Here is a 24,613-nt window from a genome sequence, read left to right on the forward strand (position 1 = left end):
TGGACGGCCGGCCAGGGGTGGGGTTAAGGCCACATTCAAGAGGCCTCTTTTGGTTTTCTTCCTTCCAGGATCACCCACCCCCTCCCTCCCTCTAATTAATAATTTCTTGCCACTATAATTTCATCCTAGGTCAGCGATCTTCAGGTTAATGATTCTTTTCCTTACAGGCTAATATTTTGCATTCCAGGTCAGCGGACGCTGCTGCCGTCTTAAAGTTGATTGCTGTATTCAGAACCGGGAAGGAATTTCCCCTGCATTGGCGGTTTCGCCTTCCCAGTAGCATTTCGTCACAACTTTGGCGGTTCTAGGCCTTGGCAAGGTAGCCTTTAGTCTAACATCAAGTTGGGAGGGATGCACACATTCTCCCTCCCCATGTGGCGGTGCTTGCAGGGCCCGTTAAAGGGCAAATACCGGGCGTCCCTGGCCCTAGAGCAGCGGCATGTAGGTCAAACTCCCGGGACGAGGTCGGTGGAAGGGCAGGCTGTGTAAGTTTGTGCTTTGCAGTCCCCTCTCACTGGACCTCATCTGCCTGCATAACCAGGCGGACTGAGAGGGTTGCCTGCCAAGGCCTGTGCTGAGTTTCCCACGTCTGAAGCTCAATAAAGCTGTGACCAATTTGAACCCATACTCTGGTCTCTTGTCTCATCATTTGGGGAAAGGGGTAGGCACCACAGACAGGGTTTAGCGAGTGTGCCCGCTAAGGAATAATAATAACTAACAAGTAACTAGTAACTAAGGGGACGCGGGTGGCGCTGTGGGTAAAAGCCTCAGCACCTAGGGCTTGCCGATCGTAAGGTCGGCGGTTCGAATCCCCGCGGCGGGGTGCGCTCCCGCTGCTCGGTCCCAGCGCCTGCCAACCTAGCAGTTCGAAAGCACCCCCGGGTGCAAGTAGATAAATAGGTACCGCTTACCAGCGGGAAGGTAAACGGCGTTCCGTGTGCTGCGCTGGCTCGCCAGATGCAGCTTTGTCACACTGGCCACGTGACCCGGAAGTGTCTCCGGACAGCGCTGGCTCCCGGCCAATAGAGTGAGATGGGCGCACAAACCCCAGAGTCTGTCAAGACTGGCCCGTTCGGGCAGGGGTACCTTTACCTTTACTAGTAACTAAGGAATAATAATAATAGTGGTGCTTCGGTTTACAAACTTAATCCATTCCTGAAGTCCATTCTTAAACCAAAACCGTTCTTAAACTGAGGTGCACTTTCCCTAATGACGCCTCCCACTGCCGGTGCCCTTCCACCATTCGGCTTCCGTTCTTAGACCGAGGTGAAGTTCGCAAACCGGGACACTACTTCTGGTTTTGCAGAGTTCGTAAACCAAATTGTTCATAAACAGGACGGTTCTTAACCAGAGGTACCACTGTAATTATTATTATTATTATTATTATGACTTTTAGAAGACATCTGAAGGCAACCCTGTTTAGGGAAGCTTTTAATGTTTGATGAATTTTAATATTTTGTTGGATGCTGCCCAGATGGGCGGAGTATAAATAATAAAATTATTACCCTGTCCATCCGGCTGTGTTTCCTCATCCACTCTGAGCAGCTCCCAACGGATTAAAAACAGAATAAAGCATCAAATATTAAAAACTTCCCTAAACAGGGCTGCCTTCAGATGTCTTCTAAAAGTCAGATAGCTGTTTATTTCCTTGACATCTGGTGGGAGGACATTCCACAGGGCAGGCGCCACCACCAAGAAGGCCCTCTGCCTGGTTCCCTGTAGCTTCACTTCTCGCAGGGAGGGAACTGCCAGAAGGTTCTCGGAGCTGGACCCCGGTGTCCGGGCAGAATGATTGGGGTGGAGACACTTTCTTCCCTAGTTAACCCCAGAGAACAACTTTCAGCAGAAAGTAGAGACAAGTCTTGAAAAAGCACAACATGTTTCAAGGGCTTATAGAACAACCTTTGGACAATCTGGCAGGGTTTGGAAACTGGTCACGCTGCCCTGTTGGATCATGACGCTGGCTCTGATTATGATGTTTGGAGAATATAATCTCTGGACTGTAGACTTTTCCTCGTCTGGAGATAGGAGCCTCCAACTGCTACCTGCTGCAGCAATGGATCTGCTGGGGAGCACAACAATCTTCTTGGTCATCTGCCTGGTCTTCCTCTTGGTTTGGGGGATGAGACCTAAGGCGAAAAACTTGCCTCCTGGGCCAACACCGCTTCCATTCGTCGGGAACCTCCTACAGCTGAAGGGGCAGAACCTCGTAGGAAACTTCCGAGAGGTAAGGATCGGGGCTTCAGCTAAGCCATGTCCCAGGCTCCCTGACCCACTGGGACTTTGGGCAGGCCTTGTCTCCTGGCGATCTGTTTAAGTCTCCTGCGTGCCTAGCAAAAATGTAAAAAAAACTGGGCCAAACATATGTTGGAAATGTAAAGAAAAAGAAGGGACTTTTTATCATATGTGGTGGGAATGTAGAGAAGTTTTAAAAAATCGGGAAATGATATACTGGGCTGCATCAATAGGAGTATAGCATCTAGATCAAGGGAAGTAATAGTGCCACTGTATTCTGCTCTGGTCAGACCTCACCTGGAGTACTGTGTCCAGTTCTGGGCACCACAGTTCAAGAAGGACACTGACAAACTGGAACGTGTCCAGAGGAGGGCAAGCAAAATGGTCAAAGGCCTGGAAACGATGCCTTATGAGGAACGGCTAAGGGAGCTGGGCATGTTTAGCCTGGAGTAGAGGAGGTTAAGGGGTGATATGATAGCCATGTTCAAATATAGAAAAGGATGTCACATAGAGGAGGGAGAAAGGTTGTTTTCTGCTGCTCCAGAGAAGCGGACACGGAGCAATGGATCCAAACTGCAAGAAAGAAGATTCCACCTCAACATTAGGAAGAACTTCCTGACAGTAAGAGCTGTTTGACCGTGGAATTTGCTGCCAAGGAGTGTGGTGGAGTCTCCTACTTTGGAGGTCTTTAAGCAGAGGCTTGACAACCATATATCAGGAGTGCTCTGATGGTGTTTCCTGCTTGGCAGGGGGTTGGACTCGATGGCCCTTGTGGTCTCTTCCAACTCTATGATTCTATGATTCTATGATACAATGAATTGGAAAAAAGTTTAAAATGACATTTGTAAAAAAAAAACACCAGAAGCATTTCTGTTAGGGATTGTAGGACAAGACTTGCCAAGGAAAACCAAGAACTTATTTATGTATGCTACAACAGCGGCAAGAGTCTTGATAGCACAAGGATGGAAGAATGAGGAAATCCCGACGAAAGAACAGTGGCAAGAAAAATTGATGAGCTACTCAGAACTGGCGAAATTGACATACAAACTGTCAGATAAGGACAACTGTGACTTCAGAGAAGAATGGGAGCTTTTTACAAATTATCTAAAAAGACAACAAAATGAATTGGACTCCTTGGCAGGTTTTGAATAAACATACACAAATGTATGGGTTGATAACGTGGTAGATAGATAATGTAAGGACATGTATAATTTTATAACAGGCAGAGAATAATATGTGCTGAGAAATCAGAGAGAGGAGCTGAGGGAAGTCTCGGGGGGCAGGGTTGAAGGGGGGAAGGGGGGAAATAATGAATATGATATGTTTTGATAATCTGTTAGGTTGAAATTGCTAATAAAAAACATTTTTTAAAAAGTCACCTGCATGCCAGTTCCCCCAGGCCCAGCCTTCTCTGAGTGCTTTACAGCTACATAGCTCAGAGCACGGCGAAATAACACTTTGGAAACCTCCTCAGATGACGGAACAAGACTGCAAACAGCTGCAGGCAAGGATTCAGAAGGAGACATCTGGCAGCAGCTGGGGAGGCAGTTTGGAGGACGAGAGGAAATGGTTGCATTTTAAAAAATATTTATTTATTTAACATACAGTAATTGTTACAAAGGGGGACGCGGGTGGCGCTGTGGGTTAAACCACAGAGCCTACGACTTGCCAATCTGAAGGTCGGCTGTTCAAATCCCCGCGACGGGGTGAGCTCCCATTGCTCGGTCCCTGCTCCTGCCAACCTAGCAGTTCAAAAGCACATCAAAGTGCAAGTAGATAAATAGGTACCGCTCCAGCGGGAAGGTAAACAGGGTTTCCATGCGCTGCTCTGGTTCGCCAGAAGCGGCTTAGTCATGCTGGCCACATGACCTGGAAGCTGTACGCCGGCTCCCTCGGCCAATAAAGCGAGATGAGCGCCACAACCCCAGAGTCGGCCACGACTGGACCTAATGGTCAGGGGTCACTTTACCTTTGCCTTTAATTGTTACAAAATATAAGCAAAATATTGCAAATACATACATACATACATACATACATACATACATACATATTTCCAATAAGCACATATATGAAAAAGGAAAGGAACAAAAGAGGGAAAAAAGAAGAAAAGAAAAAAGAAGAAAAAATAATGAGAAGAAAAGTTGGAAGAATTTCTTCCAAGTTTATTCTACAAATATCTCAATATGAAAATAAGAATAAAATTTCATTGATTGGCTTCCATCGCTTACACTGCACTTCCTATATACATTTTAAGCAAGATTGTATCTGTCGTTCCGTATTTCCCCCATACAATCTGACACAAATATTCTAATCAATGTTCTCTAAATCTTTCATAAATCTGTTCTAAACACAACCAATACCTTACGTTTAATCCTTGTCTACATGGTTGTGTTTTTTGTGAATGGAAGAGAGCCCAGGTTGCCTCAGCCAGGTGTCCTGGGACTACAACCTCCCAACTGCAATGGCCGGGGCTGGTGGGAGTTGTAGTTCGAAAACTCTGGTGCAGGTCACCAGGTTTGGGGAAGGAGCAAGCTGGGAAACAAAGAGGCTCTTTGTGGGGATAAACATGTTTTCATAACCAAAAGTCTCATGATCTGCCCTGTTCTTGACCCTCCTTTTTCTCTCTTTCCACACTCTGTGATTTGTTTGCATGGAGCTTATGCAACAGCAGATGTTTATCAAGCAGCTATTCCAAGGTGAGGCGAACAGATGGCGCCGGGCCAATCAGTCGTCCCATATTCTCAGAGCATTTCCTCATCCCTTCTCTGAATCCAAAAAAAAGTCAAGTTTCATATTCAGGGCTCCGTCCTCTCCCCCATGCTTTTTAACATCTATATGAAGCCGCTGGGAGAGATCATCAGGGGGTTTGGGCTGGGTGTTCATCAATATGCAGATGATACCCAGCTCTACCTTTCTTTCAAATCAGAACCAGTGAAGGCGGTGAAGGTCCTGTGTGAGTGCCTGGAGGCGGTTGGAGGATGGATGGCGGCTAACAGATCGAGGTTGAATCCTGACAAAAGTACTGTTTTTGGAGGACAGGGGGCGGGCGGGTGTGGGGGACTCCCTGGTCCTGAATGGGGTAACTGTGCCCCTGAAGGACCAGGTGCGCAGCCTGGGAGTCATTTTGGACTCACAGCTGTCCATGGAGGCGCAGGTCAAGTCTGTGTCCAGGGCAGCTGTCTACCAGCTCCATCTGGTGCACAGGATGAGACCCTCCCTGCCCGCAGACTGTCTCGCCAGAGTGGGGCATGCTCTAGTTATCTCCCACTTGGTCTACTGCAATGCGCTCTATGTGGGGCTACCTTTGAAGGTGACTCGGAAACTACAACTAATCCAAAATGCGGCAGCTAGACTGGTGACTGGGAGTGGCCGCTGAGACCATATAAGACCGGTCTTGAAAGACCTACACTGGCTCCCAGTACGTTTCCAAGCACAATTCAAAGTGTTGGTGCTGACCTTGAAAGCCCTAAATGGCCTCGGCCCAGTAGACCTGAAGGAGCGTCTCCACCCCCATCGTTCTGCCCGGACACTGAGGTCCAGCGCCGAGGGCCTTCTGGCGGTTCCCTCCCTGCGAGAAGTGAAGTTATATGGAACCAGGCAGAGGGCCTTCTCGGTGGTGGCATCCGCCCTGTGGAACGCCCTCCCACCAGATGTCAAAGAGAAAAATAACTACCAAACTTTTAGAAGACATCTGAAGGCAGCCCTGTTTAGGGAAGCTTTTAATGTTTAATAGTAGTAGATAGGTAGCCGTGTTGGTCTGCCATAGTCAAAAAAAAAAAAAAAAATTCCTTCCAGTAGCACCTTAAAGACCAACTAAGTTAGTTCTTGGTATGAGCTTTCGTGTGCATGCACACTTCTTCAGATACCAGAAGAAGTGTGCATGCACACGAAAGCTCATACCAAGAACTAACTTAGTTGGTCTTTAAGGTGCTACTGGAAGGAATTTTTTTTTTTAAATGTTTAATAGGTTATTGTATTTTAGTGTTTTGTTGGAAGCCGCCCAGGGTGGCTGGGGAAACCCAGCCAGATGGGCGGGGTAGAAATAATAAATTATTATTATTATAATTATTATTATTACACCCAAAAATCTAACCCATGGCCACCATTTCCGCTAGTCTTCTGCAATCACCAGTACCCTGATGCCTGCTCCTTCTCTTCCCTGCTTTGTCTTTGCAGATGAGCAAAAAATATGGGCCGATCTTCACCGTGTATTTTGGCTCAGACCAGGCTGTGGTTCTCTTCGGTTATGACTTGGTGAAGAAGGTCCTCGTTGATCGTGGAGATGAGTTTCTTGACCGAGGCAGCATGCCGTCAGCAGATAAGACCAACAGAGGACTAGGTATTGCATCTCTTACATGAGGGGGGCACCGCTAGCCTGGGTGGAAAAGTGGAAAGGGTCTCTAGGCCAAGGGTAGGGGGATCTCAGCCCTGAGGGCTGGATGTGGCCCTCCAGAGCTTTCTGTCTGGCCCTCGAAATGTTCCCCAGGCCACACGCCTCATCTCTGCAGGCCCCACATCTCACCGGACCAGTTTCAACAGTTTTTCCTTGCTTTTTATCCATATAAATCATATAAATAAATGGATGCTTTTGAATTCTGGTGCTGGAGGAGACTCTTGAGAGTCCCATGGACCGCAAGAAGATCCAACCTCTCCATTCTGAAGGAAATCAGCCCTGAGTGCTCACCGGAAGGACAGATCCTGAAGCTGAGGCTCCAAGACTTTGGCCACCTCATGAGAAGAGAAGACTCCCTGGAAAAGACCCTGATGCTGGGAAAGATGGAGGGCACAAGGAGAAGGGGACAAGAGAGGACAAGATGGTTGGACAGTGTTCTCAAAGCTACCAGCATGAGTTTGACCAAACTGTGGGAGGCAGTGGAAGACAGGAGTGCCTGGAGTGCTCTGGTCCATGGGGTCACGAAGAGTCAGAAACAACTAAACGACTAAACACAGAGAAGATTAGCATGGCCCCTGCCCCCAGTGCAACTCTCAACAGTCCCAGCAAGCTGGGCTGGGTGATGCGCAGGCTGATGTGACCATAGCTGGGCTGGTGGGGAGAGCAGCCTGACACATCTTGTGGGACCAAGGCTGACCTGACTCATGGGTCCTGTTCCAAGCATGGCGCTTCATGTGCCGGTGGCATCAGGGGCTCCAGTCCCTGCCCTCTCTTGCTTGCACACCCGATTGCATCGGCGGAACGCAACAACTTGGGGCAACCGCCTCAAAAAAAGTTTGGGACGATCTCCTAATGTCAGGCCTCAGGGAATCAGCTTCCCACCCCCTGTGGCAGTAGATAAGCAGAACAAAGGAAAATGTGTCTTCTTACCAGTTAAATAATCACAGCGAGAGAAGAACTTATCTCCTAGAAATGGCGGTGCTCCCAATTAAGGTTCCCACCCCCTGCTGTCCCTATTAATCTATGTCACTTCTACGTCTCATCATCTGACCTTGTACCCTCTGTGCTTTCTGTTCTGCCACTTTCTGAGCTCTTCTCAACTTTGGTAAGGGCGGTGGAGTAAGGCTTTCTAGAGTGTGGATCTGTTAACCCTCTCTGTTCCAGTGTCTCTCTCTCTCTTTTTTTTAAATAATTTTTATTGAGTTTTCCACTTAAATCATATTCACATTTTGTTACATAATTCTATGACTTAATATATTACGCTGTAAGAGCATCAACCTCCTTCCCTCCCTCTTTCTGACTTCCACATAACTTTCCATATTCTTCGCATTTCTATAAAAACTTATTTACCTTTTGTCAAATTATAATATTTCACCTTATTATCGTTAAATCAGTTCCTTTTATTTACATTACAAAACATTTCAATTCAAGCCCACAAACGTTTTCAAACGTTTACAATTTTCTTTCATATCAAATATAAATTTGTTCCAGTCCTTTTGAAACAGTTTGTCATGCTGATTCCGGATCTTCCCTGTCAACTTGGCCATCTCTACGTACTCCATCATCTTGACCAGTGTTGGAAGTTCCTGCTGCTTCCATTTCTGAGCCAGAAGTGCCAGTGTCTCTTCTCCTAGCTGTTCCCAATCCAGTATTTCCCAGCTTCTGCCTTCTGAACTATGCCCCTCTGCAAACCGCTATTCCAAATCTATACTGTCCTCCTGCTCCTGGGGAAATTCACAATCCGGGGTAGTAGCAGGAGGAGGGGGAGACTCCCACCATTCCTCCTCAGTGCAGGCCCCCCTCAGCACGGTCCCTGACGCCCATTCTCAACAACTTCTGCTGCCCCAGGCTTCAGCAAGGGTTCTGCGGCTTGACTTTTGAAAAATAAGGGGTCCTCAGTAATAAGTTAATTGGGAACCACTGGCATAGACTGTCGGAACTTGCGTTCGACCGAGTCCTCGAGTCCTCCGATGGTGATTAACGACCTGAGCCTTTGATGAGGCTCCAGGTACGTTCCCTCATTACACAGAGTTTCCAAGCAGCAGAAGAGGACGAGAAATATGAGCTACGTTGCTAAGAGTTTTACTTCTAACTACGCAAACAGAAAAGAAATATACATCCTCTCTCTGTGAAGGCAGAGAGGCAACTGGTACAAAGAAACAGGAAACCAGTAATATCAACATCCGTCTCCTGTGAGACTTCCAGCAGTCTGGAATCTCTGGAATGTAAACAGAGTCTTGTGACTCCAAGCACTGCACAGTGGCACAAACAGAAACCTAACATAGACTACAGGGTGGCTCTAGACACAGGACAAAAACTCTATGAATAAGTCATAAATTAGATTGTTATAGCAAAAGAAAGAAATCCCTATGGGAAACAGTGTTTTAAAATTCCCTGCTCTCTGGCGCCATCTGGTGTCGTGTGTTTATAGTGCATTTGATTTGCCTTTTCTTTACTAATGTGGCCAAGTCCTATGTTTCTTCTGCAGGGATCGTCATGTCCAATGGCGAGCGCTGGCTCCAGCTCCGCCGCTTCTCCCTCACCACCATGAGGAACTTTGGGATGGGGAAGAAGAACATTGAGGAGAGGATCCAGGAAGAGGCAGAGTACCTGATGAAGGAGCTCAGGGCCAAAAACGGTGAGTATGTGTGTAGGATGTGAAACACAAGAGCAGTCAAGTACAACTTTCCGAGAGTGAACATGTTTACACATGGGGAGGAAGGTTTGTCCAGCCAGCAGGTAAACTTCCTGTTTCCTTCTGGGCTGGGACAGACTTCCTCTGCATGTGACTAGAGGTGGGTGTGGCCTCACCTGTGCAGGTAAAGACAAAAGCACAGGGCAGGGCAGCCATCTCTCTCTCTCTTTGACTACATGCATCGAAGAAGCAACATCTGCTTAGCCAAAGATGCTCTCTTGGCCTCCAGCCAAGAGAGGACAGAGGGATAGTTTCCAGGTGTATGTTACTTTTCTAAGCTAAGTCTGCCTTCTGGAATCTGACTGTGAACAGAATGTGAGTAAATTCTTTTTATACTTTTGTAGAAAACTGTGTCATGTCTTATCCTTTATGAGGGAATAAGGGGAAAATACCAGAACAGTTGTTATAGAGGCTTTAGCGAGCCTGAGCAAACGCAGCCGCTGCAAATTTAAAAGAAGGGAATGTTACTCTGCTGAAATTGTGGAACACAAGATGGATAAGGATATAATCAGACAATATATCCTATCCTACATCCCTGAACATTCCCACAACATGCAAATAGGTTGCCCTTTGAAATCTCCGGGGGATGCATTTTTTAATATATAAAAATCTAGACTAAGTAATACTGTGTTGAGGGGGGAAACTTTGCTTCTTCCTCTTGTTTCTTGTAGTAAAGATCACCTGTCCATTCACTGTTACAATTACAGGTAACTCACTCATTAGGAACCAGAGAAGCCAAAACTTCAATAAAGAATGGGATAACTCTAGATTACATTTGAAAGAACATTGTTCCCATATGAAAACTTTAACATGCTTTGAATAATTATGGCCATATAATATGTTATAAAGAACGTAGACAATATATCTTAAGTTAATTGCTATAATATACAGTGGTGCCTCACAAGACGAAATTAATTCGTTCCGCGAGTTTTTTCGTCTAGCGAAGTTTTCGTCTTGCGAAGCACGGTGTCGGGAAAGTTTTGGAAAAGCTTCAAAAATCACCAAAAACCTCAAAAAAGGCTACCACACCGCGTTCTATGAGTTGCTCCTCGAAGTCAAGTCGCAACTGTATTAACGGTGCTAAGAAAAAGGAAACAAACTTGCAAAAAACGCAAGACGCTTTCGTCTTGTGAAGCAAGCCCATAGGGAAATTCGTCTTGTGAAGCAGCTCAAAAACCGCAAAACCCGTTCGTCTAGTGAGTTTTTCGTCTTGCGAGGCATTCGTCTTGCGGGGCACCACTGTAATGCTGTTATTGAGGAAACGGAAGTCCCACGCTGAGAGGGTCTTAAAGTATGGAAGAACACTGTTTTATTTATATGTAACATTTATTTTTGGGTAACATTTTTCTTTTTATGCAACATATTTTTGTTAACTGATGGGTGGTGGGTTTTCTTTTTACATTGGTGATGCAATATTTAAAAGCAATAAAATATATTAATTTAAAAAAAAGAGAGAATAGCTGCCTAGATGCCAGATGCACTGAAAAGGATATATCAAGAACTCTGGCCAAAAGTTTCAATATAAGGAATAATTCCTACTCAAGAGTTGAAATGAAAAACGTGTGTATTCTGCTAAGAATTTCTGTACTTAAACGTTGTATCCAAACTTACCATTACTTTAAAACTATCGTACTTACACATTGTGTTTAAATTTACTACTAGCTTCAAACTGTTATTCTTAGCAGTTAGCTTAGCATAATGCTTCATAAACCCATCTTATTTCGAATGAATGTATAGAAATGAAAATATCAAATTCTGTGGAACAGTGCTCATGTAATAATGTAGTCACTGCGTTTCTTCGGCTGGGGCATTTCTTGACACCATCCCTCCCAACTCCACTTCCTTTGCCAGGCCAGCCCTTCAACCCAGCCGTCCTGTTCAGCTGCGCAACGGGCAACGTGATCAGCCACATCCTCCTCGGTGAGCGGTTTGATTACAGTGACCCGGAGTACCTCCGGATTCTCCGCTTGCTGGTCGAAAGCTTCCGGTTGGAGAGTTCCACTGCAGGGCAGGTAAGGAGGACCCTGGGTAGCAGAGGAAGGAGCGTCTCCACCCCCATCGTTCTACCCGGACACTGAGGTCCAGCTCCGAGGGCCTTCTGGTGGTTCCCTCCCTGCGAGAAGTGAGGTTACAGGGAACCAGGCAGAGGGCCTTCTCGGTGGTGGCACCCGCCCTGTGGAGCACCCTCCCATCAGATGTCAAGGAAATAAACAGCTATCTGACTTTTAGAAGACATCAGAAGGCAGCCCTGTTTAGGAAAGTTTTTAATATTTGATGCTTTATTCTGTTTTTAATTTGCTGGGAGCTGCCCAGAGTGGCTGGGGAAACTTACCTTGAACAGAAGCCAAACGGTGGAAGGGCACCGGCAGCAGAAGGCCCGTTAGGGAAAGCGCTCCTCAGTTTAAGAACGTTAATAATAATAATAATAATTAATTAATAATAATTTTTATTTATACCCCGCCCTCCCCGGCCAGTGCCAGGCTCAGGGCGGCTAACACCAGTAAAATTACAGTAAAAACATAATAGGGGGGAAACCCCAATTTAAAATACAGATTAAATTGCAAGACATCTGAATGCAGCCCTGTTTGGGAAAAAATTTTATGCTGGATGTTTTGTTGTGTTTTTAATATTCTGTTGGGAACCGCTCAGAGCGGCTGGGGAAACCCAGCCAGATGGGTGGGGTATAAATTTATTTTATTATTATTATTATTATTATTATTATTATTATTATTATTATGGCAAATAGGAAGCGAGCTGACTGCTGGCACCACCCCAGCCGCTGCTGCTCCTCTGCACCGCCAAAGCCTTGCTTACTGGAACTGCGAGGGATCCACAAGATCTCTCCAGAACCCGGAAGCTTCAGCCACTGCTCCTTGCTTCTCCGGTGGCGCTGAGTAGTGCGTGTGGAGTGAGAAGCGGTGGCGGCGGCCGCAGCAGCAAGATCTTGAATGAGCTCTGTGAGTTTTCGTGAGGTCTCTCTCCCCGGAAGTTGCTGCCGCTGTTTCTCCTTGCTTCCGTGCGGGATTCCGCCGCCCGAGGCAGCTGCCTCAATTTGCCTCCTGGGCAGGCAGACCCTGCTGGAAAACAGGACTTGAAATCAAGCTCTTTTTAAAAAAAAGAATTATTTAATCATTTTTTCAATCATAGCTGTCAACCGTCCCTTATTTGGCGGGAAAGTCCCTTATCCCAGCGCCGTGTCCTGCTGCTGTTCTTATTGATGATGTCCCTTCAATTTCCCGGGTTTCAAAGGAAGCAGCTCCTCTCCCTCCATCCCTCCCTGCCGGCCAGGGAGGAGGGAGGCTCCAACTGTGTTGCTTGGCTGTGTTGATCACCCAATAAGGAGCCTAAGAACGACTGGGGGGTGGAGCTTGCATGCCTTGTGCCAATCAAATCAGCCGCGTTGCCTGGGGACTCGCCTTTGCTCAGCGCTTCCCAGCGGAGAAGTGACGGTGGTTTTCCTTGCTGCATCCCCTTTGCCGGGTTGCTGCGCTGTGGGAACCACTGCTTGAGGCTTCGTTTGGCTGCTGACCGGGCTTTCTGCCTTTGGCTCAGAGGGGCTCAGAAGTTGAGCATACCTGTGTTCGGAAAATCCCTTATTTTGGCTGCTGATCCCTTATTTTCGAGGCTGCTGGTCCCTTATTTTCAAATCTGTAAGTTGATAGCTATGTTTTCAATACAAACAACAACCGCAAAAGACACATACAACAAAAACCATAACAACACAATTTGACATTTCAGATTTGAATACACCTGTGACTACTCCTTTTTAACAATATTTCCCCACCTCTCTCTCCTCCCCCCACTTCCCCCCACTATCTGCCTTATCGCTTAAATGTTCCTTCCAGGTTTCTTCATATTTATCAATTCTTAATTTGCGTTGACATGCAATTTGTTGGTATGTAGCTAATCTGCCCATATTATCAACCCACGTGCTTAATGGAATCTTTTTGCGGTTCTTCCAGTTCATCAAAACAAGATTTTTTCAATCTTGTAGCTACGCTCCAAAGAATTAGAGAGCTGGAGCTCTTCTTGGAAGCAACAGAGCACACCGTCTCCACCAAGGAGGAGACAGGGGACTCCCCTGAGAAGGAGTCTAGTTCACCAACACAGGAGCCAGATATATGGAGAAACGTGACTCAAAGAAGTAGGAGGCCCAGGGTTCACTCTGATTGTTTAGAAATACACAATCGCTTTGAGGTCCTCTCCCCTAGCATGGAAGACGAAGAGCAGACTCCATTTGAGGATCTCTCCCTCATTACAGTCGATCAGGTATATGAAGACGAGCAGCAAAGTCAGTCCTCAGGGAATGTGCAGGCGACCTTGGAACGGACAGCTCACGGAAGAACCCCGACCAAACCCAAGAGGAGGCGTGTAGTGGTGATAGGGGATTCCCTACTGAGGGGAACAGAAGCAGTGATCTGTGGGCCTGACAAGATGTCTCGGGAAGTGTGCTGTCTCCCCGGGGCTAAGATCCAAGATATAACTGAACGACTGCAAGGAATCATAAAACCCACTGACAATTACCCCTTCCTCTTGGTTCATGTGGGAACCAATGACACTGCAAGCAATAGCCTCCAGAAGATCAAAAGAGACTACAAGGCTCTCGGCAGGAAATTGAAGCAACTAAATGCACAAATTGTCATCTTGTCTGTCCTCCCAGTTGAACGACGTGGCCCAGGGAGAGAGGGGAAAATAGTGGAAGTGAACAGCTGGCTTCGCAAATGGTGTAAACAGGAACGGTTTGGATTCTTAGATAACGGACTGCAGTTTCTTGAAGATGGACTTCTGGCAAGTGATGGGCTGCACCTCACAACGGTTGGGAGAAATGTTTTTGCCAAAAATCTCAGAAACCTCATCAGGAGGGCTTTAAACTGACTAATGTGGGGGAGGGAGACAGTGCTCCTGAAGGTAGGAGTCTATCAATTAATGAAGATGATCATCCAGATGTCATAGACCAAATGGAGCAAACAGCACGCGAACCTAGTGGTGGGAGGAAAAAATCCTTAAATAAGAGACACGGGAGAATGATTAATGGACTTCAATGTCTGTACACTAATGCGCAAAGCATGGGAAATAAACAAGATGAGCTCGAGCTCTTGGTACAGCAAACTAAATATGACATAATAGGCATCACTGAAACCTGGTGGGATAAGTCCCACGATTGGAATGTAATAATGGGGGGATACAATCTATTTCAGAGAAACAGACCAGACAAGAAAGGAGGAGGAGTGGCGTTATATGTCAGGGATGTGTATACCTGTGAAGAGATCCAAGATTTAGATCCTCAAAGCCAAAGTGAGAGCATTTGGGTCAAAATTAAGGGAGAGAAGAATAACAGAGACCTCATTGTGGGAGTTTACTATAGATCCCCAAGCCAAACGGAGGACATAGATGATGCCTTCCTGGAACAGATGGCCAAGCATGCAAAAGGAAGGGAGGTAGTAGTAATGGGGGACTTCAATTACCCGGATATTTGTTGGACGTCAAACTCAGCCAAGAGCATAAGGTCAAACAGATTCCTCACTGGCCTTGCAGACAACTTCATTGTCCAGAAAGTGGAAGAAGCAACAAGAGGAACAGCCATTTTAGATCTGGTCCTAACCAATATTGATGACCTGGTTAGTGGGGTAGAAGTGGAAGGATCATTAGGCGCGAGTGATCATGCTCTTCTGAAGTTTACTATACAGCGGAAAGGAGCAGCCAAGCATACTAGGACTCAATTTCTTGACTTTAAGAAAGCCGACTTCATAAAACTTAGGGAAGTGCTGGGTGAGATCCCATGGACAACAATACTAAAAGGAAAGGGAGTTCATGATGGCTGGGAGTTTGTTAAGAGGGAGATAGTAAAAGCACAACGTCAGGCAATACCAATGAGACGGAAACATGGAAGGTGCCTAAAGAAGCCAGGGTGGCTATCTAAAGAACTTTTAACTGAATTAAGATTAAAAAAGGATGTGTACATAAAATGGAAAAGGGGGGAAACCACCAAAGAGGAATTCAAACAAATAGCCAGCACGTGTAGACACAAAGTCAGAAAAGCTAAAGCACAGAATGAACTCAGGCTTGCTAGAGAGGTTAAAAGCAACAAAAAAGGCTTTTATGGGTATGTTCGTAGCAAAAGGAAGAACAAAGAAACAGTGGGGTCACTCAGAGGAGAAGATGGTGAAATGCAAACAGGGGACACAGAAAGGGCTGAACTCCTCAATGCCTTCTTTGCCTCAGTCTTCTCCGATAAAGAAAACAATGCCCGACCTGAAGAATTTGGAGCAAATGATTCAGCAAAGGAAACACAGCCCAGAATAACTAAGGAGATAGTACAAGAATATTTGGCTAGTTTAGATGTATTCAAGTCTCCAGGGCCAGATGAACTGCATCCAAGAGTATTAAAAGAACTGGCAGATGTGCTCTCAGAACCACTGGCAGTCATCTTTGAGAATTCCTGGAGAACAGGCGAAGTCCCGGTAGACTGGAGGAGGGCAAATGTTGTCCCTATTTTCAAAAAGGGGAAAAGAGAGGACCCAAATAATTACCGCCCAGTCAGTCTGACATCAATACCAGGGAAGATTCTGGAGCAGATCATTAAGCAAACAGTCTGTGAGCACCTAGAAAGGAATGCTGTGATCACCAATAGTCAGCATGGATTTCTGAAAAATAAGTCATGTCAGACTAACCTGATCTCGTTTTTTGACAGAATTACAAGCCTGGTAGATGAAGGGAACGCAGTGGATGTAGCCTACCTTGATTTCAGCAAGGCATTTGACAAGGTGCCCCATGATATTCTTGTAAAGAAGCTGGTAAAATGCGGTCTTGACTATGCTACCACTCAGTGGATTTGTAACTGGCTGACTGACCGAACCCAAAGGGTGCTCATCAATGGTTCCTCTTCATCCTGGAGAAGAGTGACTAGTGGGGTGCCACAGGGTTCTGTCTTGGGCCAGGTCTTATTCAACATCTTTATCAACGACTTGGATGATGGACTCAAGGGCATCCTGATCAAATTTGCAGATGATACCAAACTGGGAGGGGTGGCTAACACCCCAGAGGACAGGATCACACTTCAAAACGACCTTGACAAATTAGAGAACTGGGCCAAAACAAACAAGATGAATTTTAACAGGGAGAAATGTAAAGTATTGCACTTGGGCAAAAAAAATGAGAGGCACAAATACAAGATGGGTGACACCTGGCTCGAGAGCAGTACATGTAAAAAGGATCTAGGAGTCTTGGTTGACCACAAACTTGACATGAGCCAACAGTGTGACGCGGCAGCTAAAAAAGCCAATGCAGTTCTGGGCTGCATCAATAGGAGTATAGCATCTAGATCAAGGAAAGTAATAGTGCCACTGTATTCTGCTCTGGTCAGACCTCACCTGGAGTACTGTGTCCAGTTCTGGGCACCACAATTCAAGAAGGACACTGACAAACTGGAACGTGTCCAGAGGAGGGCAACCAAAATGGTCAAAGGCCTGGAAACGATGCCTTATGAGGAACGGCTAAGGGAGCTGGGCATGTTTAGCCTGGAGAAGAGGAGGTTAAGGGGTGATATGATAGCCATGTTCAAATATATAAAAGGATGTCACATAGAGGAGGGAGAAAGGTTGTTTTCTGCTGCTCCGGAGAAGCGGACACGGAGCATTGGATCCAAACTACAAGAAAGAAGATTCCACCTAAACATTAGGAAGAACTTCCTGACAGTAAGAGCTGTTCGACAGTGGAATTTGCTGCCAAGGAGTGTGGTGGAGTCTCCTCTTTTGGAGGTCTTTAAGCAGAGGCTTGACAACCATATGTCAGGAGTGCTCTGATGGTGTTTTCCTGCTTGGCAGGGGGTTGGACTCGATGGCCCTTGTGGTCTCTTCCAACTCTATGATTCTATGATTCTATGATTTTTTTTGCTTCTAATATAGCACAGTACATCCATTATTATTTTTTACTTGAGATCAAGCTTGCTCGATTCAGGAGCCAGCTGCAAATGATAGCATAAACACTCTGCAGGGTCTGCTCTCCTGAGCTCTCCTCTCCCAATTAACCTCCGTCTCCAGGACCCAGCCCTGGGACATCACGGGGTCCTGGGTCTCACGTTTGGGCCCTGGAATCTCAGGGTCTGGGGTGCTTCTGAGCTGTCTCACATGTCAGTTTCTGACGGTGCGATTTATTTTAGTTCGCTGAAGAGATTCCAACTCACCAAGTCTGATTCACCGCTATGTCTGTACGAGTGTTTTTCCCCCCTCTCTCTTTCCTTTTCTCAGCTCTACAACATCTTCCCCAGGATCCTAGACTACTTGCCTGGTCCTCATCAAACTTTCTTTAAAAACCTCGGGGACATCCAGGTCTTCATAGCCCAGAAGGTGAAAGATCACGAGAGAAGTCTGGATCCCAATGCTCCCCGGGACTTCATAGATTCCTTCCTCCTCAAAATGGAGCAGGTAAGATATGGAGGAGTGGATTTATATGTCCCAAATTAAAGGTAAAGGTAAAGGGACCCCTGACCGTTAGGTCCAGTCGTGACTGACTCTGGGGTTGCACACTCATCTCGCTCTATAGGCCGAGAGAGCCGGCGTTTGTCCGCAGACAGCTTCCGGGTCATGGGGCCAGCTTAACTAAGCCGCTTCTGGCAAAACCAGAGCAGTGCACGGAAACGCTGTTTACCTTCCCGCCATTGTGGTACCTATTTATCTACTAGCACTTTGACATGCTTTCGAACTGCTAGGTTGGCAGGAACAGGGACCAAGCAACAGGAGCTCACCCCGTTGCGGGGATTCGAACCACCGACCTTCTGATTGGCAAGCCCTAGGCTCTGTGGTTTAGACCACAGCACCACCCGCGTCCCTATGTCTGAAATTAAAGATAAAGGGACTCCCGACCATTAGGTCCAGTCGCGGACGACTCTGGGGTTGCAGCACTCATCTCACTTTACTGGCCGAGGGAGCCTGCGTACAGCTTCCGGGTCATGTGGCCAGCATGACTAAGCCGCTTCTGGCAAACCAGAGCAGCACACGGAAACGCTGCTTACCTTCCTGCTGGAGTGGTACCTATTTATCTACTTGCACTTTGACATACTTTCGAACTGCTAGGTTGGCAGGAGCAGGGACCGAGCAACGGGAGCTCACACCGTCGCAGGGATTCGAACCGCCGACCTTCTGATCGGCAAGCCCAACAGGCTCAGTGGTTTAGACCACAGCGCCACCCGTGTCCCTATGTCTGAAATTAGGTACCTGCTGAAAACAATTTTGTTTAGATAAGCCTACCCAGATATGTAGAATGTTGATATGTGCTTTAATCCGGTTTTGCTTCTCATTGATCTGATTTTTAAAAAATGTTTTAAATATCTAATTTAACTGGCTTTCCTGATAATGTGATTGTTTTGTTCTTTTTGTAAACTGTCCTGTGGGTTTTTGTTTTTTACAAAAGCGGTGTATAGATTTGTTTAAAAAAGTAGGATGCTGATTAAGTCTTGGTGAAACATCATATCGGGCTCCTGGTATAGAGGATAATCTCGTCTGTGTTTTTTCCCCATTTCCAGGAGCAGCAGAACCCCAAAACTGAATTCACTAGAGAGAACTTGAACATGGCAGCTTATGACATATTCATCGCTGGGACAGAAACAACAAGCACCACCCTCAGATATATCCTCATGACCCTGCTTGAGCACCCAGCCGTGCAAGGTTGACTAACCACTGAACTAACTGTGCTTGCACTTGTCCTTGCAGCTTGGGTGAATTAGAGCTGAACAATCATTTACAATTTCTGTAGTTCAAAGGCTTTATTCAGGCAGGAACTATTTACAGGATGAGTGGAGATGAGTGAGAAAACTGTGTCAGCATCGCCCTAGAGCCAGTGCGCCGACTGGACTCATGTACCTCAACCCCGACTGGGCTAGGCGAGCTGGGTAGCACCGCCAGAGACCTCCTTTCTCACAGGAACAGGTCACAGTGCTGTGGACTCACAGCTTAGAGCTGAGAGCACCGGATTCACTGTCTCAATAATACAGTCGTTGCGCAGCAGAGTTTTGCAGAGTCTTGCAGAGTATAAACCACTCGGAGAGCAGCTCTGTAGAATATCTTCCTTTTATTCTGTAACTACAACTATGATACAAAACTATATACAGAGCTGAATATTCTAAGCATAAATCAATGCTACACTGAGAGTCTGCAGCTGCTCTTAGCAGCAACCTTATCTCTAGGATCTCCAACACTCTCACTCTCTCCGATACCCTGACTGACTGACTCTCTCTCTCACACACACAGAGATGTTGCTGGGCAGAATAAGTAGATAGGCAGGACACGCCTCCTCTTCTCTGGAGAGTCAGCAGAGACCATCAGGAGATGATCAGGAGATTCTTGGGTATGGGAGGGATGAAATCTCCTCAAACTGCACTCACAGAGCTCAGGCGATGCTGGATTTCGTGAGTAGTTTGGCCATACTCTCCTGAGGGGAAACATTCTAGGGTGGCCTTGCTAGGTTTCAGAACCGGGTAGCAAGAATTGGCTTTCTTTTTCCCCTTGCATCTGCTGTGATGTGACCTGGACGTTCTGCCTTTTGTGTCCACTTCCAGAAAAGATCCAAAAGGAAATAGACCAAGTGATAGGACAGGAGAGGCCGCCTGCCATGAAGGATCGCCTTGAGATGCCTTACACAGAAGCCGTCCTCCACGAAGCCCAGCGATTATTGGATCTCGTCCCCTTAGGGTTCACCCGTGTGGCGAAACACGACACTGAAATCGAAGGCTATTTCATCCCCAAGGTACCTGGAACGGCATCAGAGTCTGCTGACAGCTTCAGAGCAGTGGCAGGCAACAAACAGGCAGAGGTTGATGGGCACATGGGACCGGCTCTACCATTGTACAGTATATAGAGAGGCAGCTGCTTCAAGTTGCTTAATTTTGGGTGTCAGGAAAGGGGAAGAAAGGGGTGGTGATCAAGATCATGATATTATCAGGAAGGTCAGCCTGTGGAATTGTCTGTCTTAGGTGGCAAATAATTCCACCTGCTTTAGGTACTATGGGTCTTGACTTGGGGTGGGGAGCACCATTTATTGTCCTGCCTCAGGCAGCAAAATGTGTTGGCTTGCCATTGCTGTGATGTGTTATTGCACCGAGTTTTTCAGCTGACCTTGGAAAAACAACCATTGCCCTATACTTGTTACCAACAGTTCAAATCAATCCTCATCTGCTCAACATATGAAGTGGCAGGCTATGCGCTGTGTGCTGGTTGATGTTCATGAACATGTGCATGTGCTAGAGACAAGGCCAATCCCCCCCCACCCTAATTAGAGCTTTTGCTTTTAGGACAAGGATAGGGAAACGTCTTACACCCAATGGCCATGTTGCCTCGTGGACAGACATTTGGGGGGGGCACATCAAGTGAAGGACAGGCCCAGATAGAGAAGTGGGCTGAGCAATGAATGACTCTGAATTTTGTCTAAAAAACGGTAAAGGTAAAGGACCCCTGACAGTTAAGTTCAGTCGCGAACGACGTGGTACCTATTTATCTACTGGCACTTTGACATGCTTTTGAACTGCTAGGTTGGCAGGAGCTGGGACCGAGCAACGGGAGCTAGTTAGATGCGTTTCAACAACGCGAAACTGAAGAGGGTTCTGTGCACAAGTCTCTCTCCATGCAGATAGTCAGGGGATCTTGTCACAGCTCAAGGACATATTCCAGGTGGGCAAAAGCACTCGGGGCAGGTGTGGAGCAGGGCTGGAGATAGTACCAAGGGCTGGAGAGAGACCCCTGAATGGCTGCATTTGGTCCCTGCCCCAAGCTTGCCCAACCCTGTCTTAATGCAAGACAGAGGCGCCAGTTTCTCCGGAGAATTGAGGGGTCCGGACGCAACGTCACAATGTCCTGATGTCATGCGCAGAGCCTTCTGAACATTGGGGGGGCCTGACCCCCCCAACAAAAGGATCGGGGGGCAAACTGCCTTGCCCCCCAAGAGCCTCACCCTTAGGGCCAGGCTACATTTACATGTTCAGGTCCCTTTGCACAAAATTTGCAACAATTACACTGGTGGCTTTTCAACCGAATTCACTGTGCTGGTTTCAACCCTTCAGGCCTTTAAGGGTTTACTGTCTGTATTAAGATTTTATTAGCTTTTCATAACTTTAACCAACTCATTCCAGATTTCAAATTTGTTACCCGTTTCTCTTATGATTTGACTTCCCCCCTCTCTTTCCATGCCCTTTCACTTCCTGCATAATATCAGACATTTCACCTAATACATATTCCTCTGTTATATCACCTCTTTCATCTGATACATCTCCCCCTGTTTCGTATATTATAGCTTTATTCCCATTGCTCACATTTCAAATCCTGCCCACGATTTCATTTGGTTATGTTTCCCCCCTCCAAATAATCCCAAAAAAGGCTTCCACTCACCCGTAAATTGCCCATGGTATTGATTTCTTATGTTCGCCGTTAACTTTGCCAGTTCCGAATAGTTCGTTAGAGAGGAGTTGCTTTCTGGACCACCTCTGCTCCCTGGAAGCTGCCTGAATATTAGCATCCTGGAAGAGAACCACAACGAGCTCTTCCAAAGTAGAGCTTGATGTATTTTGCCCTCTTGGCTTTCCACAACAGGGTTCCTCCGTCTTCCCCATCCTGAGTTCTGCACTGCACGACCCCAAGCAATACGACAAACCCTTCCAGTTCACCCCAGAACATTTCCTGGATGAAAAAGGGAATTTCAAGAAGAACGGAGCCGACATTCCCTTTTCCACAGGTGGGGATCTCTACCTTTTCCTTTCCCACAAAAAGCAGTGGGTCAGATTCGATCGGGGCTGGGAGCATAGCTGTCAAGCGTCCCTTATTTGGCGCTGCTTTCCCCACTGCCAGCCTCAAAGCCGGGTTGGAGAGTAGCGGCAAGGCCTTCCTGCTGCCCCCCATCCTCTGGGTCTGGCGATGGGGAAACGCTGCTTTCCCCCACCGCCAGCCTCAAAGAGCAGTCTCTCCTGGCTTCAGCGGAAGCAATGCGAAGCCTCCGGAGTGCAGGCTTCGGAGGCTTCGCGTTGCTATCGCTGAAGCCAAGGAGTCTGCATTCGCCCCATAAGACACACACACATTTCCCCTTCATTTTTGGAGGGGGAAAAGTGCGTCTTATAGGGCGAAAAATACGGTATATTAACAAATAAATTTGTGTATGTTTATTCAAAACCTGCCAAGGAGTCCAGTTTGTTTTGTTGCTTCTTTAAGTACTTTGTAAAAGGTTCCCATTCTTCTTTAAAGTCACAGTTGTCCTCGTCACGCACTTTGTACGTCAATTTTGCCAGTTCCGTATAGTCCATCAGTTTCTCTTGCCACTGTTCTTTTGTCGGGGTTTCTTCATTCTCCCATCCTTGTGCTATTAAGACTCTTGCCGCCGTTGTCACGTACATAAATATGTTCTTCATCTGCCTTCCTTTTCCTACAATCCCTAACAAAAATGTTTCTGGCTTTTTTTTGCAAATGCTAATTTAAACATTTTCTTCAACTCGTTATATATCATTTCCCCATATTTTTTAATTTCTCTGCAATCCCACCACATATGGTAGAAAGTCCCTTCTTTTCCCTTACATTTCCAACATATATTTGAGCTGGTTTTATACAATAACTGGTGTTATATGCCTTCTATACATCATTTTCCTGCAGTTTTCTTTCAGTAGAGAATATTCCTCCGTGAATACAGTGGTGCCCCGCAAGACGAATGCCTCGCAAGACGGAAAACTCGCTAGACAAAAGAGTTTTCCGTTTTGGAGGTGCTTCGCAAAACGAATCTCCTATGGGCTTGCTTCGCAAGACGAAAATGTCTTGCGAGTTCCTGCGGTTTTCCCCCCTTCCCCCCTTTTTCTAAGCCGCTAAGCCGCTTATCAGCTGATCCGATAAGCCGATATGCCGCTAAAAGCCGCTAATAGCGCTAATCCGCTAATCCGTCAATGGGCTTGCTTCGCAAGATGAGAAAACCGCTAGACGAAGAGAATCACAGAACGGATTCTTTTCGTCTTGCGAAGCACCACTGTATCCCTAATCTTCTAAAAAAGCTGGCTAGATTTGTGAAGTAGCTGGACTGCAGCTTCTCCTTTCTTCCTCCCGCAGGGAAGAGAATCTGTCTGGGTGAAGGATTGGCCCGGATGCAGCTCTTCCTGTATCTCACCACTATTCTGCAAAGTTTTCATCTCAGGCACCCTCCGGGAGTCACCAAAATTGACCTCACCCCAGAGGTCAGCGGCTTTGGGAACATCCCGCACCAAGTCTCCATCTGTTTTACTCCACGCTAAGCGGCAACCTTCGCTCCGGTGGTCCTCTTTGCCTGCTCACAAGGGTTTCCGGCTTCCGTGAGGATCAAGTAATTAATTGATTGATTGATTAACCCTTACTATAGGAGTGAAATTGGGTGAGACGCTTCTAGGGTGCCATTTTGGGGGAGACGATCTCACTTTTATTATTTAAATTTGTTTTATTAAGTTTGCTTGACCACATTACATTGTTATACAGTGGTAACTCAGGTTAAGCATTTACCGTATTTTTCGCTCTATAACACGCAGATTTTTTCTCCTAAAAAGGAAGGGGAAATGTCTGTGCGTGTTATGCAGCGAATGTGTGGTCCCTGGAGCCGAAAAATCAGGCAAAAATCAAACCACGCTTCAGGGAGAAGGGAAACCTGAAAAGAGGAAGTGGTTGCTTTCCTGCATTCTGCCTCAGGGTCTTACTGCCCACCCTCCTCTGTTTCGTTACTGTGTTTGCTCAAACGGAACAAAGAGCAGGGAAAGCCCCTCCCCTCCAGGCAAGCAGAGGGGAAAGCAGAGCGTCCCTCTAATTCCTCTCCATGCTCCGGAGGGAACAATGTTTGTGAAGGGAAGAGAGATTACAGGTTCAGTTTAAAATTCTGATTTGACTTTCTGCTTTTTGTTTTTGGAGACACGCAGCATTCAAATATGCTTTCTTCCATTTAAAAGGATGAAATCCTTAAACAGTGTTTTGCCTGTAAATTCATGCGATCTGGAAGATTACAGTGTCTGTACCTCTTAAGGGATGGCAAAGCTTAGGTTTCGCTGCTAAATAGTTCTTAATGCAGTTAAAATGCTTTCTTCTGACAAGGCAGTTAAAAAAAATACGTATATATTTGCCTTCCTTTCCTCACGTTATAGCCCTCTCCTGCATTCTTAGCCTTCTGTGTTTTTCCTTCCCTCCCCACTTAAAATGTGGTTACAAAGCATGGATCCACATGGATCCTCAGGATCTTTGCATTGGGTCACCCCAAATTCACCATCAGAGCACACAGCATGTCCATGGCTACAGCCTGCCCCCCAAAAATCACAC

At 46.5% G+C, this 24,613-nt stretch overlaps 1 protein-coding gene across 1 annotated transcript; it reads left to right on the plus strand.

Moving 5' to 3' along the window:
* The first annotated feature begins 1,939 nt into the window (after window positions 1-1,939).
* Window positions 1,940-23,577, plus strand: LOC309514945 (cytochrome P450 2C25-like). The gene is made up of 9 exons (XM_082192473.1): window positions 1,940-2,227; window positions 6,412-6,574; window positions 9,117-9,266; window positions 11,175-11,335; window positions 17,570-17,746; window positions 18,844-18,985; window positions 19,876-20,063; window positions 21,899-22,040; window positions 23,390-23,577. Exons 1-9 carry the CDS (start codon window positions 1,955-1,957, stop codon window positions 23,569-23,571), a joined length of 1,578 nt encoding a protein of 525 aa, XP_082048599.1. The 5' UTR covers window positions 1,940-1,954; the 3' UTR covers window positions 23,572-23,577.
* The last annotated feature ends 1,036 nt before the right edge of the window (window positions 23,578-24,613 follow it).

Source organism: Podarcis vaucheri (assembly GCF_965113315.1).
Source record: "Podarcis vaucheri genome assembly, chromosome: 12".
NCBI classification, from domain to species: domain Eukaryota; kingdom Metazoa; phylum Chordata; class Lepidosauria; order Squamata; family Lacertidae; genus Podarcis; species Podarcis vaucheri.

Coding starts and splice junctions, on each gene's coding strand:
- LOC309514945 (XM_082192473.1), top strand. CDS start 1,955: ATGACGCTGGCTCTGATTATGATGTTTGGAGAATATAATCTCTGGACT. Junction 2,228..6,411: donor TCGTAGGAAACTTCCGAGAG/GTAAGGATCGGG, acceptor TTGTCTTTGCAG/ATGAGCAAAAAATATGGGCC. Junction 11,336..17,569: donor AGAGTTCCACTGCAGGGCAG/GTAAGGAGGACC, acceptor TCCTTTTCTCAG/CTCTACAACATCTTCCCCAG.